Source organism: Zingiber officinale, chromosome 2B (genome assembly GCF_018446385.1).
Source record: "Zingiber officinale cultivar Zhangliang chromosome 2B, Zo_v1.1, whole genome shotgun sequence".
Taxonomy (NCBI): domain Eukaryota; kingdom Viridiplantae; phylum Streptophyta; class Magnoliopsida; order Zingiberales; family Zingiberaceae; genus Zingiber; species Zingiber officinale.
Genome location: NC_055989.1, coordinates 150524615 through 150538871, shown reverse-complemented (window position 1 = coordinate 150538871; position 14257 = coordinate 150524615). Strand labels below are relative to the sequence as shown.

Sequence of the window (14257 nt, the reverse complement as noted above, 5' to 3'; positions counted from 1 at the left end):
AACAAATTTAATTATTTATTATAATTATTTTATATTTAAAAAGAGCAATGATATACACAAGAAAAAAATTCAATGAAAATCTCGGATAGACACATAAAATCATGGCCCATCATTTCACTTATTTCACTTTTTATGGGCTCTATCATTTTATAGGTCTATCCTTGAAATTTTCATTGAGTTTTTTTTTCTTGCATATCATTTTTCATTTAAAAAATAAGATGACTCCTGATTAGGAAGGTATTAATCTCAAATTTTGGCTTACATTTCTTAACTCCCATTAATCTCATTAAATTTGCATTTATTATTTGATTAAGAGGCCCAAAACATTATTTAGCAACACGACTCTACCCACAACAGGAGCCACGACTGATACTACTACTTCTCGCGCCGCTCCATCTTTTCTTCTTTCTCCTTTTCTTTCCTTGTTGGCTCCGGCGACGGCCGGGCGGGCATGATGACGGCCTCGCTCTGCGCCTTTACCACCTCTCTCAGAATCTCCTCCGGCACCCCGAACGCCGCAGCGAGCTCCGGCCCCACCATCGCCGTCAGCACCGAGCGCGCCCCCACCAGGAACTGCGGCCGGTTCCGGCGCGACGACGTCGTGAACCCGAAGAACTCCATCGGGCCGCTCCGCGACGCGATCTGGCAAAACGGGAAGTAGCGCGGGATCCAAAAGACGTCCCCCGCCGCCACCTTCACACTCGCCGCCGCCGTGCCGTTGGGGAACACCACTTCGATCCTCCCCGAGCCGCCGAGCACCACGCCGTACTCCGCCGCCCTTGGGTTCACGTGCGGCGCCAGCATCGATCCCTGCGCGAGATGCCATTTCGAAGCAATAAATCGATTCAACTCCTCTGTTTACAATAGATTCCGCCCAAAAGGAACAATCTTGTAGCGAGAATTGGACGATTCAACTTACAGCAGTCAGGTTGACAATGTAGACGCCAATGTCGGAGTGCTTCAGGGGTTTGTAGTCATGCTCGTCGACGGCGAGGCTCCACCCGTACTTGTTCTTAACGTCGGGATCACGATCATAAAGGTTGTAAGGATGAGGCGATTTAACCGGGCCTTTCTTGGCATTTCTCCGATCATCACCGGAGCCACCTCCTCCGACTCCGATCATGAAATTTTCCAGAAGCTCTCTCCACGACCACCTCTGCTCCTCCTCCTCCTCCTCCTCCTCACTGTCAAAATCCAGCAGCAAACCCTTCCTCCCTCTGTCTCCTTTTCCCCGGCGGCGATCTTTTCCCGCCGCCACGTCGTCGGTCACCATCACAATCGGCCCACCAGTTTGAGATCCCAAGATCGTCTCGATCTCTTCCTCAGGAACCTGTTGAATTACACAATTGCTAATCTGTGTAATTTCTTGATTTTTAGCTTAACAACATTAATAATTATTACGTTAAATGCCGTGCTGAGAGTTGACTTGTGAAATCCGGCGAGCACTGAAACAGGGTTCCTTCCGCCGCCGACGAAGAATGACTGCGGGAACAGGAAGGTGATGAGATTCTGGTGTACGAACGTTTACTTATCGAACGAATCACCTGATAAGGAGGGAAACCCAAGCTCTCAGAGGCGTCGACGCTGCAGATAACTTGCAGGCGTTGACCTTTGCTAGTGTTGACCATGTAGAAGGTGGAGCCGGCGGGGATGTGGAGGATGTCGCCCATCTTGAGCTGCTTCTCCACTAGATCATCCTTGTAAATCCAGCCGACCCTCACTTCCCCTGTTAAAGATTATTAAATTTTGGATCTTTAATTTGATCGATTGCATGAAATGATGGAACAGAATTACCTCTGTGAACGAAGAGGACGAGACTGGAATCCAAGTACTGAGGGATGAACAGAGACTTGGGCTCCATGAAGATGAAGCCGATGTGAATAGAGTTCGTACGATCGGAGCCGGCGCCGGCCCCTTGCCTCTTGGAAGGCGAACCGGACCCCCTCAGCACTCTCACCTCGCCGGCCTCCGTCTTCACCACCTGCTCCCACTTCTCCAGCCTGAATGCGCTCGCCGCCGCCGCCGCAGTGAAGCAGCAAACCAGCAACAGCAACGCCAGCGCCGTCCATGGATTGGACTTGTTCATCTGAACTCGATTTCCAATTCGAGCGCCTGATCGCTGTTCCTAACCCAACCACCGGAGGCAGCGAGATCGGCGTGACGGGGAGTTGAGGGAAGTTTAAAAAGGAGCGGAGCTTGGGGCGCTTGAGACACGTGTAGTGCTGCATGGCACGGTGGCGTTTACGTGGCCGGCGAGCAGAAGAGGAGGTGAGCGGAGGCGCATATAAATCTGTCTTGTGCCTGGTGAGAAACTTGCCACTAATCCACACCGTTCATTTCTAACAGTTCGTTTTTCAATGATTGGGATCACGTTCTTCCTTTCATGTAGTTATAAAATTCTAAAAATACGTAGTACTTTGGGAAACTTTGCATACTGTCTGAATCCCAACTTAAATTTTGCATGTATTTTGATGTATAAGAAATTTTATTTTCACTCCCCAATTAATTTATCTAATAGTCTATCATTTTTTTTTAAATAAAAATTTAAAAATAATTATAATTCATCTTAAGTCAACCCATTAAATTAAAATTTAATATAATTTTTATTAAATTGAACATGACTCTTTTCCACCTCAATTGAATAGAAAATATATTAATTTTTTTTAAATGATACTCAATTGCATGAAAAATATATTAAATTTTCTTTAAATAATACTAAATTTAGAAGGAATTATATTAAGTGGAAAAAAATTATACTCAATTTATCAGAAAATATACTTGATTCTAATTTAAAGTGTCATATTTAACAGAAATTATATTTATTTTTGAACTTTTTATATCCAAAAAATTATGAAGGATAATTTTAATAGAAAATATATTTAATTCTAGTTTAAAGTGTTAAATTTAAAAGGAATTATACTTATTATTTTTACATTTTGTATCTAAAAAGATATGAAAAATAATTAGATAATAATATTTATATAAGAGTATTGAAGTAAATCAAATTTTATATGCAGAAAGTCAAAATAAAATTTTATAGACTTGAACACTACATATAAAATTTATGATTGATGATTTTTCTCCTATTAACTCAAGTACTTATCTATTAAACTCTTTTCTCTTTTTACCGTTTTAATTTTTTTTATCTTATCTATTCAAAAAGTATAGTCTTAATTTACATTGTCATATGTCAATTCAAATTTAAAGACATAAAAACATTAAAAAAAAATTACAAGAATACAATAATTTAAATTTAAAATTATTCAAGTTATTTACATCCATCAATAAGTTTCCTGATGGACTTAGAAAATCTGGAATATATTTATGTGGTTAAAATTGAGTAAACTTCTAAAACTTTAAAATACTGAATCTTTAAATCTTTTCTCTTAAAAATGCATATACATCACTAAAATACTTCGAAAACTTGTAAAATTATCAAAATCTGTGTTTTGTTACTTCTAATATTTCTTCAACTAGAGATTTTTACCCCAACTTCACAAATTTTCACATTTAATCCAAAGCAAATTAAATGATCCTGAAGATGACTCAGATGGATAATCTGTTAATTAGCGGATGACTTTTTTAACTGATGATGGAATTTTTTTATGATCTTGTGCATAATCTGACAATCTAATAAAATATTAGTGACTCAAGATCGGAATGGAGATCCCTGATTAAGTTTTCTGACACTCAAGTCAGTACGATTTCGAGGTGGATGAAGAACAGTAGAGAAAGTGTTTGTACGAAAATAGAGTTCAAATGCAAATGTTTCTATACTTTGCCAACAGAAAGGATCATCTTTTTATACCACCTCACATAATTCGGCGATCGTGGGATGAACCCCGGTATATCAGAGTTTATTAATAGATGAATGAAAGTACAACCTAGGTGTTCCATAGTGATAGTCCAAGAAATTTTTTTCCTACCCACAGATATACCTCTTTTGTCTTTTATACTTTGTGTCATTATTGAGGCTGTTAAGAGAGTACGACTACGATTAATATGAGAAACATAATAACCTTCGAAAGAAGGCCTTAGAGAATATTCCTCGACAATTATGACATATTGTTAAAATGTTGTCTATTGTCTGTCTGCTGAATGTATCTCGGTCGGTCCACAAGGTCGACAATATTGTTTAACATTGTATCAATCTCCTCTATCATATGTTAAATACTACAGAGATCTGTTCATCGACTAATATAATGCCTGCAGTAGACCAAATCTTCATTCAATAAGTCATATGATAGATTATGTATGTTAGAGCTTTATTTTAGGTAAATTAAACTCGGTCAACTTGTGCTTGACCGAACGGATAGGTAGAGTTTCATAAGGATAAGTGTATTTAAGCCCGTCCGATCTTTACTTGGTCAGGTGTAGACGGAGAACCTTATGTTCGACCGTTTTTTGTCTGGTCAAACTTATACTAAGGTAGTCCAAGGCGTTGTCAGATAGTGATGCAGTAAGTTTAGCCTGGCTCATGATATTGCTGGTCAGAGCTGCCGACAGGTAGCCACCTTCTCTAAGCTAGTCGATCGCTAGGTCGAACAGGCGGAGTGCCCGATCGGCAACTTTGTCATTGAAAGCGTCCGAGCAGATATAATTCTTCTTCATTGCCTCGAACTGGCCAACCTCGACATCTTGATAAGTCTTCAATGCCGCTCGGGAGGCCTCCAGCTCGTCCTTCGTGGTGGCCAGCGCAGTATCTTTGGCGGCGAGTTGGACGCGAAGGACAGTTTCTTCGGCTGACCGACTGTGCCGCTCGGCGACCAGGATATCCTCAGCTTCCTTGAGTTTCTGGGCGAGAGGCCGGGCCTCCTTATTCTTCAGTTCGAGGTCTTTGATGGCCCGATTCTTCCTCATATTGGCCGACTCGATTTTATTGTTGAAGGTGGCGACCTGCTTATTGAGCCGAGCCAGTAGAGTGGCTTGCCCTAAACTCTTGTCTCGTTCGGCCTCGAACAGTTTGGTGCTCTTCTCCAGATCGGCCCGCAGTTTGGCCACCTCAGCGTTTGTTTGCTCTTGAGCAATGGAGGATTGGTCGCTCGACGCCTTCATCTTCTTCATTTCCTCCTCCAAAAATGTGAGCCTTTGGCACATAACCAGGCTCTCCACCGAATACTGCAAGCAACAAAGAGATTATAAGCGCCAATCGAAAATAGATTAAAAAGTATATTAACACTTATCCCAGTAAACATTTGGGTATGGATGTCCACGAGCGCCTCCGGAGGCATCATCGTCGCACGGGTTCAAGTGTCCACCCATATTTGGGCGAGCGGCTCTTGGATGATAATTTGGTACTTAGGGCCTCAAGATATAACGCCTGCTGACTCACGCCACTCTTCGGTCGGCAGGTGAAGAATCGCGGTAATATGATGTTGGCCGCTCGGGGTTGATTGCGCAGAAGTAGCTTGTCAGGACGACCGTGTCGAAGACGTTGAACGGATGCCAGACTTCTTGGCCTTCAATTTTGGTGGTAGGAAGGCCACTAGCGGCACGCAGACTATCCCCAGGGGCAGACCAGACAGTGAGGGGGATCTGACGACTCAGAAGCAGTGGACTCTTGGACAGAAGCAGGGGTCGACATCTCGGCGGACCTCACCCCCGAAATGATGGAGTGTGATGAAGGCTCCACTCGGTGCCTCTTGTGCCTAATCAGTGGCTCGGCTGAGGAGGCTGAGCCCAAAGCCCCCTCAACTTCAATGATTGGAAGTCATTCAGAAGGAGGTTATGAGCCACCAGTCGCTCCACCACTGGCCGAAACAAGAGCCACTTTGCTCTCATCTTGTGACTTTTCTTGTGAGCCGACCTGCTGCAGGCTGGGGCTCTCCAATTCTTCTACAGCAACCGCATTGATGGTGGCATCCGCAAGCTTTGCCTTGCCGGCCAAACGCGCGCGTAGAATGACTTCGGCTGCAAAAGAGGAAAAAAATCAGTTAAAATCAAAAGAAGGATTGAAGAAGTTTCATACCTAGGTTGATCTGCAACCGGGTGCAGATTGGACTCAAACCAAAGATGTAGAGGACACCCTCCAACAGTAATTTATGGATGTCATACTTCTGACCGCCCAGCATAGAAGCGACGTTGAGATAGTCCGACCGGTTCTTGTACAGTTTCAAGGGAGGCTGAGGCACCACTTCGAGCTGCGAGTAGATCGGGAAGTCTGGCCGCTCGGGAAGGCGTACAAAAAAGAAATATTCCCTCCAATACTTGTTGGAGGTCGGCATTTTGTCGAAGAAAATCAAGCCCACTCAAGCTTGGAAAAGAAATGTCCCCGGCTCGGACAATTTTGGATAATAAAAATAATAGAAAATTCGGGGGTAAGAGGAATGTCGTGCAGGCGGAAAAGAACGACAACCCCGCATAGCAGCCGAAAGGAGTTCGACACTAGATGGTGAAGGGACATGCGGAAGTATTTACAAATAACGGGGAAGAAGGGATGAATAGGAAACTGCAGACCGACGATAAATTGATCTCGAAAGAAGGTGATACAGTCGGGCGGCGGAGAATTTGGCCGATCGAAAAAAGATGGGAGAAAGACTTGATAATCAGGAGGAAACTCGAATTCGGCTGTCAAACTCTCAGCATCACCAGCGTCAAACCGGGATTCGGTAGAGGTGTACCAGAGCTCAGGGATGCCGACGAGAGGCTGTGAGGAGCTAGTCATCACAAAAACAAAGGAAGGGACAGAGATGCGAAGGAAAGGAAACCTACTGGTAGAATTATCGCCGGAACTAAGGGACGCCAAAAAATTCGAAGACGAGGAAACACAGAAGCTGGAAGACGAGAAAGCAAGGGGCGATGCGAAGGGAGCTTACTGGAAAGAGGTCGTCGAAGGAGCGAGAAAGAAGAACGTCGTCGGAGCACAGAAAGATCGTCGCCGAAGAACTCGAAGAGAAGTGCACAAAGGCGGCGACGCGCACAAGCTAAGCCTCAGGGTTGGCCAACCAGAGTCGCCCGATCTAGGTCACGGAAAGCCAGGGCAAGATCTAACCGTTGAATTTGAACTTTTAAACATCACATCACCAACGGATATTCGCTTGTCACATCAGGCGTGCGGCGGTAGTGGGCAGGACATATGGCGCATCGCCATGGGTTGGTATTAATGCAGGGGGCGCGCTCAGCCTTAATGCGAAGAGATTTGCATGATTTCCCATAAATCTGGATGATGTAAGCATGACTCGCGCTCTCCCAAGACAACCCAAGAAAAGAATTCATTAGTATAAACCTTCGTTGTGCCGATTGGATTGAGGAAGCATACCTACAACCGAACGACAAGCTTCAGCAGGCTGACCGACAGGGAGAGGTCGCATCCCGATCAAAAACCAAGTAATGCTGAAGGTCGATTGAGCAGAAAACTGCTCAGACAATTGTCCAGTCAGTCGGACTTGCAGCCTCCTTCGACTAGACTTGAGAGGATAGTATGTGATGCAGTGATGATGAGGGGCCCCACCCCACGACCACGATGGAGGTCAAAGTCAAGACGGTCAACGCGCAGATAACATCGACCGGTCGGGCGAAGCATGACCCGACCGAGGGAGAATGCCCCTGATCCGCCATCGCCTTCGACATGGGTGAGTCAAACGACCGACGCTCAAAGGATTATTGGACGCCTCGAGCCGAGCGACTACTCCGGTCAGCCTGGTAGCAGGGCACGATAGTGACAAAGTGGAACTGCGGTCGAGCGGACACAGGCGCAGAAGTAGCGAGGTCCTGGCCAATCGGTGGGGGGTACAAGAGCGACGATATCCTGGCCGAGCGGTCAACCCGCTCGGCCTTGCAGTACACTCCCTCTGATATCCAGTGACATCCTTTTGGGAGTAGGTGTCACCAACACCAGGCATGGACAGTCAGAAGATCATACAGTGGAAGCTTCCACTGTCACTTCAGAGACATGCTTAGCCCGTTAAGGTACTGTGTCAGAGACACGTTACTAACAGGTATTTTCAAGGAAAACTTTAAGAAGCGTGCTTGTCTTGGGAAGTGTGCACGCGCGCTACATGAGCTCTATATAAAGGGGGGTCTAAGCATCGGCGGAGGTATGCGATATTCACTGTTTGTGCTGTTAGGACCAAAAGTAGCTAGAGGGGGGGGGGGGGGGGGGAATAGCTCGTCGCTCGCTCGTTGCTCGACGTTGCTTGTTTCTTCTAAGATGTGCAGCGGAAAATACAGAAACAAATCACACAACGCTAACACGGTTGATTTACTTGGTATCCACCTCACAAGAGGTGACTAGTCCAAGGATCCACACCACGCACGCACCCTCCACTATGATAACACTCCTTTTCAGTAACTACCGAGGGCGGAGAAGCCCTACAAGACTCTCAGTACAAGAAGAAAGGAAAGGGAAACAAAATACAAGCGCAAAGCTTACAATGAGTACAGAAAACCCTAACCCTAGCTTCTCTTCTTGCCTTTGATCCGCCTCTTGACTTGGAAAGCTTCCAAGATCCTTCAAGAACTGGCGATCTGATCTTTGAGAGCGCTGTGGAGGAGTTGGCGAGGGATCTGAAGTGAATCTGCGAAGAGATGCCGAAGACAACGTTCGCCTGCGGCTATAAACCCGACGCAACGGTCGGATCCCGATCGATTCGAATGTTCCCAATCGATCGGGGAGGCTTTGGATCGATCCACGGATCGATCCAGAGCGCCTCTGTAAACGCCCTGGATCGATCCATGGATCGATCCAGCGCTTATCGCGCGAAGCAGCCGCGTCCCAATCGATCCACTGATCGATTGGGACATCTGGATCGATCCACGGATCGATCCAGAGGCTCTCTGTTCGCTTAGGAAAGGCCTGGATCGATCCACTGATCGATCCATCTCCTGGATCGATCCACTGATCGATCCAGCACTTGGTTTTTGCCCAAAACCAAGTCCCAAGCCTCTCAAACCAACATCCGGTCAACCTTGACCTGTTGGTACATCATGCCTAGCATCTGGTCACTCCCTTGACCTACTTGGACTTTTCTATTCATGCCAAGTATCTGGTCACTCCCTTGACCTACTTGGACTTCCATCAGATGTCTGGTCAATCCCTTTGACCTATATGTATTTCCTCGTGCCAAGTATCCAGTCAATCCTTTGACCTACTTGGACTTCCCAACACCAGATGTCCGATCATCCTTGATCCATCTGGATTTTCCCTTGCCTGGCTTCACTCACCAGGACTTTCACCTAGCTTCACTCACTAGGGTTTTCCATCTGCCTAGCTTCACTCACTAGGGCTTTCACCTGGCTTCACTCACCAGGACTTTCACCTAGCTTCACTCACTAGGGTTTTCAATCTGCCTAGCTTCACTCACTAGGGCTTTCCTCTGGCTTCTCTCACCAGGACTTTCACCTAGCTTCACTCACTAGGACTTTCCTTCTGCCTGGCTTCACTCACCAGGACTTCCATTCTACCTAACATCCCAGTTAGGACTTCCCAGTCAAGTATCCGGTCAACCTTGACCTACTTGACTCATCTTCAATCAATTTCTTATTGTCAAACATCTAAACTCAAACCAAGACTCAGCTTGGTCAACCAGGTCAACCTTGACCTGAGGGATGTTGCACCAACAATCTCCCCCTTTTTGATGTTTGACAATACCACAATAACACTTACAATATCACATGTAAGTTAGGCTAATCCTATAGCCTCAATCTTCATGCCACTAGGTGATGAACACATAAATTAAGCTCTTCATTCTCCCCCTAAGAGGGCACACTCCCTTTAGGTAATGAAATTCTAACTTACACCCATTCACAGGTCCTTTCATTCTCCCCCTATTGGCACACATCAACCCATCTTTGGGCATACATCAACTCATGCCCCAATTTTGGATACACATCAACAAATCCATTTGTTGACGACTCTCCCCCTGAAGAGTTGCTCATCGTTGTTCACAACATCACTCGTTGTGATCAACACGATAATGAAGGTCCCATACCCTTCATTTATCCTTAACTTCTCCCTCAATGTAGACAAATACCCAACCTTGAGCATTTTCTAACCACTTGAGTTCCCACTTGAAATAATGAGGATATCCCCTCCCAATTTCAAGTTCAAAAGCTCATCCATGAGCATTTTCTTTAAAGAAAGTTAACCACCTTCCAAGGTTCATGAAGAATAATTTTTCATGTCTTTAAAGAGTCCCTCCCCCTAAAGACATGGTGGTAACTTCTGTCATTGCACCAACAATGACTTGGAATCTCTAAACATTTAGGAAACCCAAATTTAGAAGTTTTGCGGTTCAAATGTTCAAAATTTGAAACATACCTCAACCTAAACTTCAACTTAGCCTTCCTTAACCAATCCATCCTTGTTTTCAACACGAAAACACCCTTTTTATGTACACAAATGTGTATTGAGGGGTTTGGAATGGTTACGTAGACTAAAACATGTTCAAAGATGCTGAAATCAGGCCTTCCCAGCCAAAATCAGCAACTTGGATCGATTGGAGTTGGGTTCCAATCGATTGAACCTTTCTGAATCGATCCACTGATCGATTCAGACTACCTGGATCGATCGGCTGATCGATCCAGCGAGCTTCTGCTCGCGGGAGAATTGCCTTCTGAATCGATCCACGGATCGATTCGGGCACTCCAATCGATCCATGGATCGATCGAAGTTCTGATAGTTGCTGAAATTCCATTTCAGTCAACTTCAGAAACCCCTAGAAAATTCTACAAAAATCCAAAAATCATAAAATTTCGTGTAGACATTATTTAGGGCATACTTAATCATGGAAAAATAGTTTTCTATGAAAATACATCATATTTTCAAAAATTGACACAAGCTTGAAAACTTGCTAAAACTTTAGCGTTTTCTTCAAGTTTGTGTCTAACTATTCAATGGTGATTACTATCAAAAGATAGCCTTCACCATGGTTTTCCAAAAGCATTTTAAAAACATTTTTAAAACCAATATCCCATCATATTCCTTGGGTATAATGCACATGACTTGCACATTAGCTTTCCCAATGATGGGAAAAACACATAACTATGTGTTTTGATGAACCTAAAACTCAAAAGAATGCACTAAATCAACATCTTGAGTTTTGTTCATCTTCCTACATCTCACTTGTATCCAATGTGTACTAAAGCACATACAAGTCACCTTATAGTCTTTGTGAGATGTAGATTTTGGTTTTGCCCTAATCTAGGGATCATGCATATCTATCTAGACATTTTAAAGATATTAGACATCCACCTAGGATGTCACTTGTTAATAAGTATTGTTAAATGCCATTTGTCCTTATTCACAAGGAATTAAACTAATGCATGATAATGTTATGGTATACATCAAAATAAAATAACTTCCAAAAGAAAGATTCCTATAACTACATGATGTATGAATGTCATGACATGGTATTTTTAGATTTTGCATAATAAGACATGAATGCAAAAATAGACATGATGTCATGGCATATGATGGGCAAACAATCATGGCAAGATTTAGCATAAGTAAAGTATACCTAGAGTAACTATCTAAGTATCCTTAAAATCTTAGCTAAACTTACAACTCAACCCTAGATTGCCCTAAAGTGCTTCAAGAAAATGCCAAAGCCTAAATTGGCATTTCTAATTCCCTTGATTAATGTATGCCAATTGAAAGTAAGCATATCCTCAAATGTTGGCATATTTCATTTTTCCACAAGAGTAGCACTTTTAAATTAAGGCCCGGATTGCCTTAAATTTCCTAAGAACATACCAAAATCCCAACTTGGTAGTTCTTATGAATTTCCCAATATGTGCCATTTAAGATTAAAATCAATTCTTCCACCATTAGGCACATTTTACTCTTTCAAGGAGTAAATAATAATTCCATTTCATTTTCAAAGGTTAACAAAACCTTGAAAATGCTCCTTGAGTGTCAATTTCCTCAAAGTTGGGTTAACTACCCTTCTAATTGAAGTTGACACTCTCTAACCCATTTATGGGGTAGAGAAAATGCTCCTAGGAACCCAACACCTATTGGTGCTCCTTGGATGCTCTAGGTACTCACTAGGGATAACTTCCCTAGATACCTTCCTAGTGACCTTGTTGGGCTTCTTAGAAGCCTTGGTCACATTTTCTAGGTCAACTCTAGGGATAGCCTCCCTTGTGACATTGTTTGTGACTTTCTTAGACTTCTTAGAAGCCTTAGTCACATTTATTGCAAAAACACTCTTAGGGATGACCTCCTTAGTATTTTTGACTTGCCCACTAGACCTAGGGTTTGTTCCATAACTATATGGAACCCTATGATAACTAGGCACATCCTTCTTAGCCTTTGGTTTGTATCCCAAACCTCTATTGCTATTGGATGGCTTTGATTTTCCTAACCCTAAGTTATGCTCATTTTGCCCTAATAGGATATTTTTCATCCTTTTTAGGGTCTTTTCCATTTTATCAAGCCTTGACCTCAAGACTTGATTTTCTATCATTAAGTCCTTAGTCTTTGGTTTTCCATTAAATTTATGAGCATTTTTATTTTTAGGCTCGTAGATAAAATCCTTAGAGTTTTTGCCTAGACTTTTACCTACATTCCTAGCCCTAGGTGTGGTGGTTTTAGCATGAAAAGCTATATGTTTTTCCTTAACACTATCATGCTTTCTATTTTCATGGTAAATAGCATTAAAATGATATAAGTTAGAACTATCATGCTTTTTACCATAATTTAACGGGGTAGGCTCAATAAAAGTTACCTTCCTTTTTACCTTAGAGGCTCCCCCTTGACTTGAGTTTCCTCCTTGAGCCTTGACCATCTTCTTCCCCTTAGGGCATTGACTCCGATAATGCCCCTTTTGATTGCAAGAGAAACACACAATGTGCTCCTTGCTCTTCTTTGTTCTGGGGATGGTCTCCTTGGGCTTCACCTTACCTTTTTGTGCCACTTGGCCCTTCTTCTTGGCCAATTTAGGGCACTTGCTCTTGTAGTGCCCATGTTCCCTACACTCAAAGCATATAATATGATTTTTATTATTAATTGAAATATTTATACCTTTGCTTGTAGGGGTGGCATCTTTTCCTTTGGATCCGGAGGTAGAAGCTTCCTCTTGATCGGACCTTGATTCTCCTCCATTTGATTTTTCTTGACTTGTGGAGGTAGAATCTTCTTCCTCCTCTTCGTCTCTTGACCCGGATGTAGAAGCTTCTCCTTCTTCTTGATCCGGCGTCACCAAGGATTGCTCCCCCTCAATCCTAGAGGTGGAGGCTTCATCATCTTGAATATGAAACAAGGAGTATGCTCCCTCCTTGTTCCCTTCGTTGCATTCCCTTGAGGATGAAGCTTCTAGGATTTCCTCTTCTTCGAAGGTTGAGCATCTCTCAACCTCGGAGTCCTCCTCTTGGTCTTGCTCCAAAGAGTCACCCTCTCTGGATTCTTCATGATCTTGTACAGTGGAGGGGATCTCTTCATGAAGCTTGTCCAATTTGCTCCATAATTCCTTTGCATCTTCAAATTCTCCAATTTTGCAAAGGATGGTGCTTGGCAATAAATTGACCAAAAGCTTGGTCACTTTGTCATTGGCCTCGCACCTTTGGACTTGCTCTTGGCTCCACTTGCTCCTCTTGAGAACTTTGCCCTTTGAATTTCTTGGAGCCTTGAAGCCTTCCATTAGAGCAAACCATTGCTCTATCTCCATCATAAGAAAATTTTCGATTCTTGATTTCCAAGAATCGAAGCTTGTGGATGTATAAAGTGGAGCCACCCTTGTGTCAAATCCAAGTCCATCTTGGAATTGCATCTTGAAGTTGAGCTTGATAAAGTCTTGAACTTGAAGAATTTGCTCCAACTTCTTCACCCTCTAGTTTTTCTTGTTATGCTTGACCCTTCCGGCGATGATTCCGGTGAAGAGCGGCCTCGCTCTGATACCACTTGTTAGGACCAAAAGTAGCTAGAGGGGGGGTGAATAGCTCGTCGCTCGCTCGTTGCTCGACGTTGCTTGTTTCTTCTAAGATGTGCAGCGGAAAATACAGAAACAAATCATACAACGCTAACACGGTTGGTTTACTTGGTATCCACCTCACAAGAGGTGACTAGTCCAAGGATCCACACCACGCACGCACCCTCCACTATGATAACACTCCTTTTCGGTAACTACCGAGGGCGGAGAAGCCCTACAAGACTCTCAGTACAAGAAGAAAGGAAAGGGAAACAAAATACAAGCGCAAAGCTTACAATGAGTACAGAAAACCCTAACCCTAGCTTCTCTTCTTGCCTTTGATCCGCCTCTTGACTTGGAAAGCTTCCAAGATCCTTCAAGAACTGGCGATCTGATCTTTGAGAGCGCTG

General features: G+C 43.6%; 1 protein-coding gene across 1 annotated transcript; it reads right to left on the bottom strand.

Moving 5' to 3' along the window:
- Positions 1-375: 375 nt before the first annotated feature.
- Positions 376-2086, bottom strand: LOC122048864 (vicilin-like seed storage protein At2g28490). The gene is made up of 5 exons (XM_042610379.1): positions 1795-2086; positions 1545-1726; positions 1402-1482; positions 920-1330; positions 376-810 (listed from the first exon to the last, which is right to left on the bottom strand). Exons 1-5 carry the CDS (start codon positions 2084-2086, stop codon positions 376-378), a joined length of 1401 nt encoding a protein of 466 aa, XP_042466313.1.
- Between the last annotated feature and the right edge of the window lie 12171 nt (positions 2087-14257).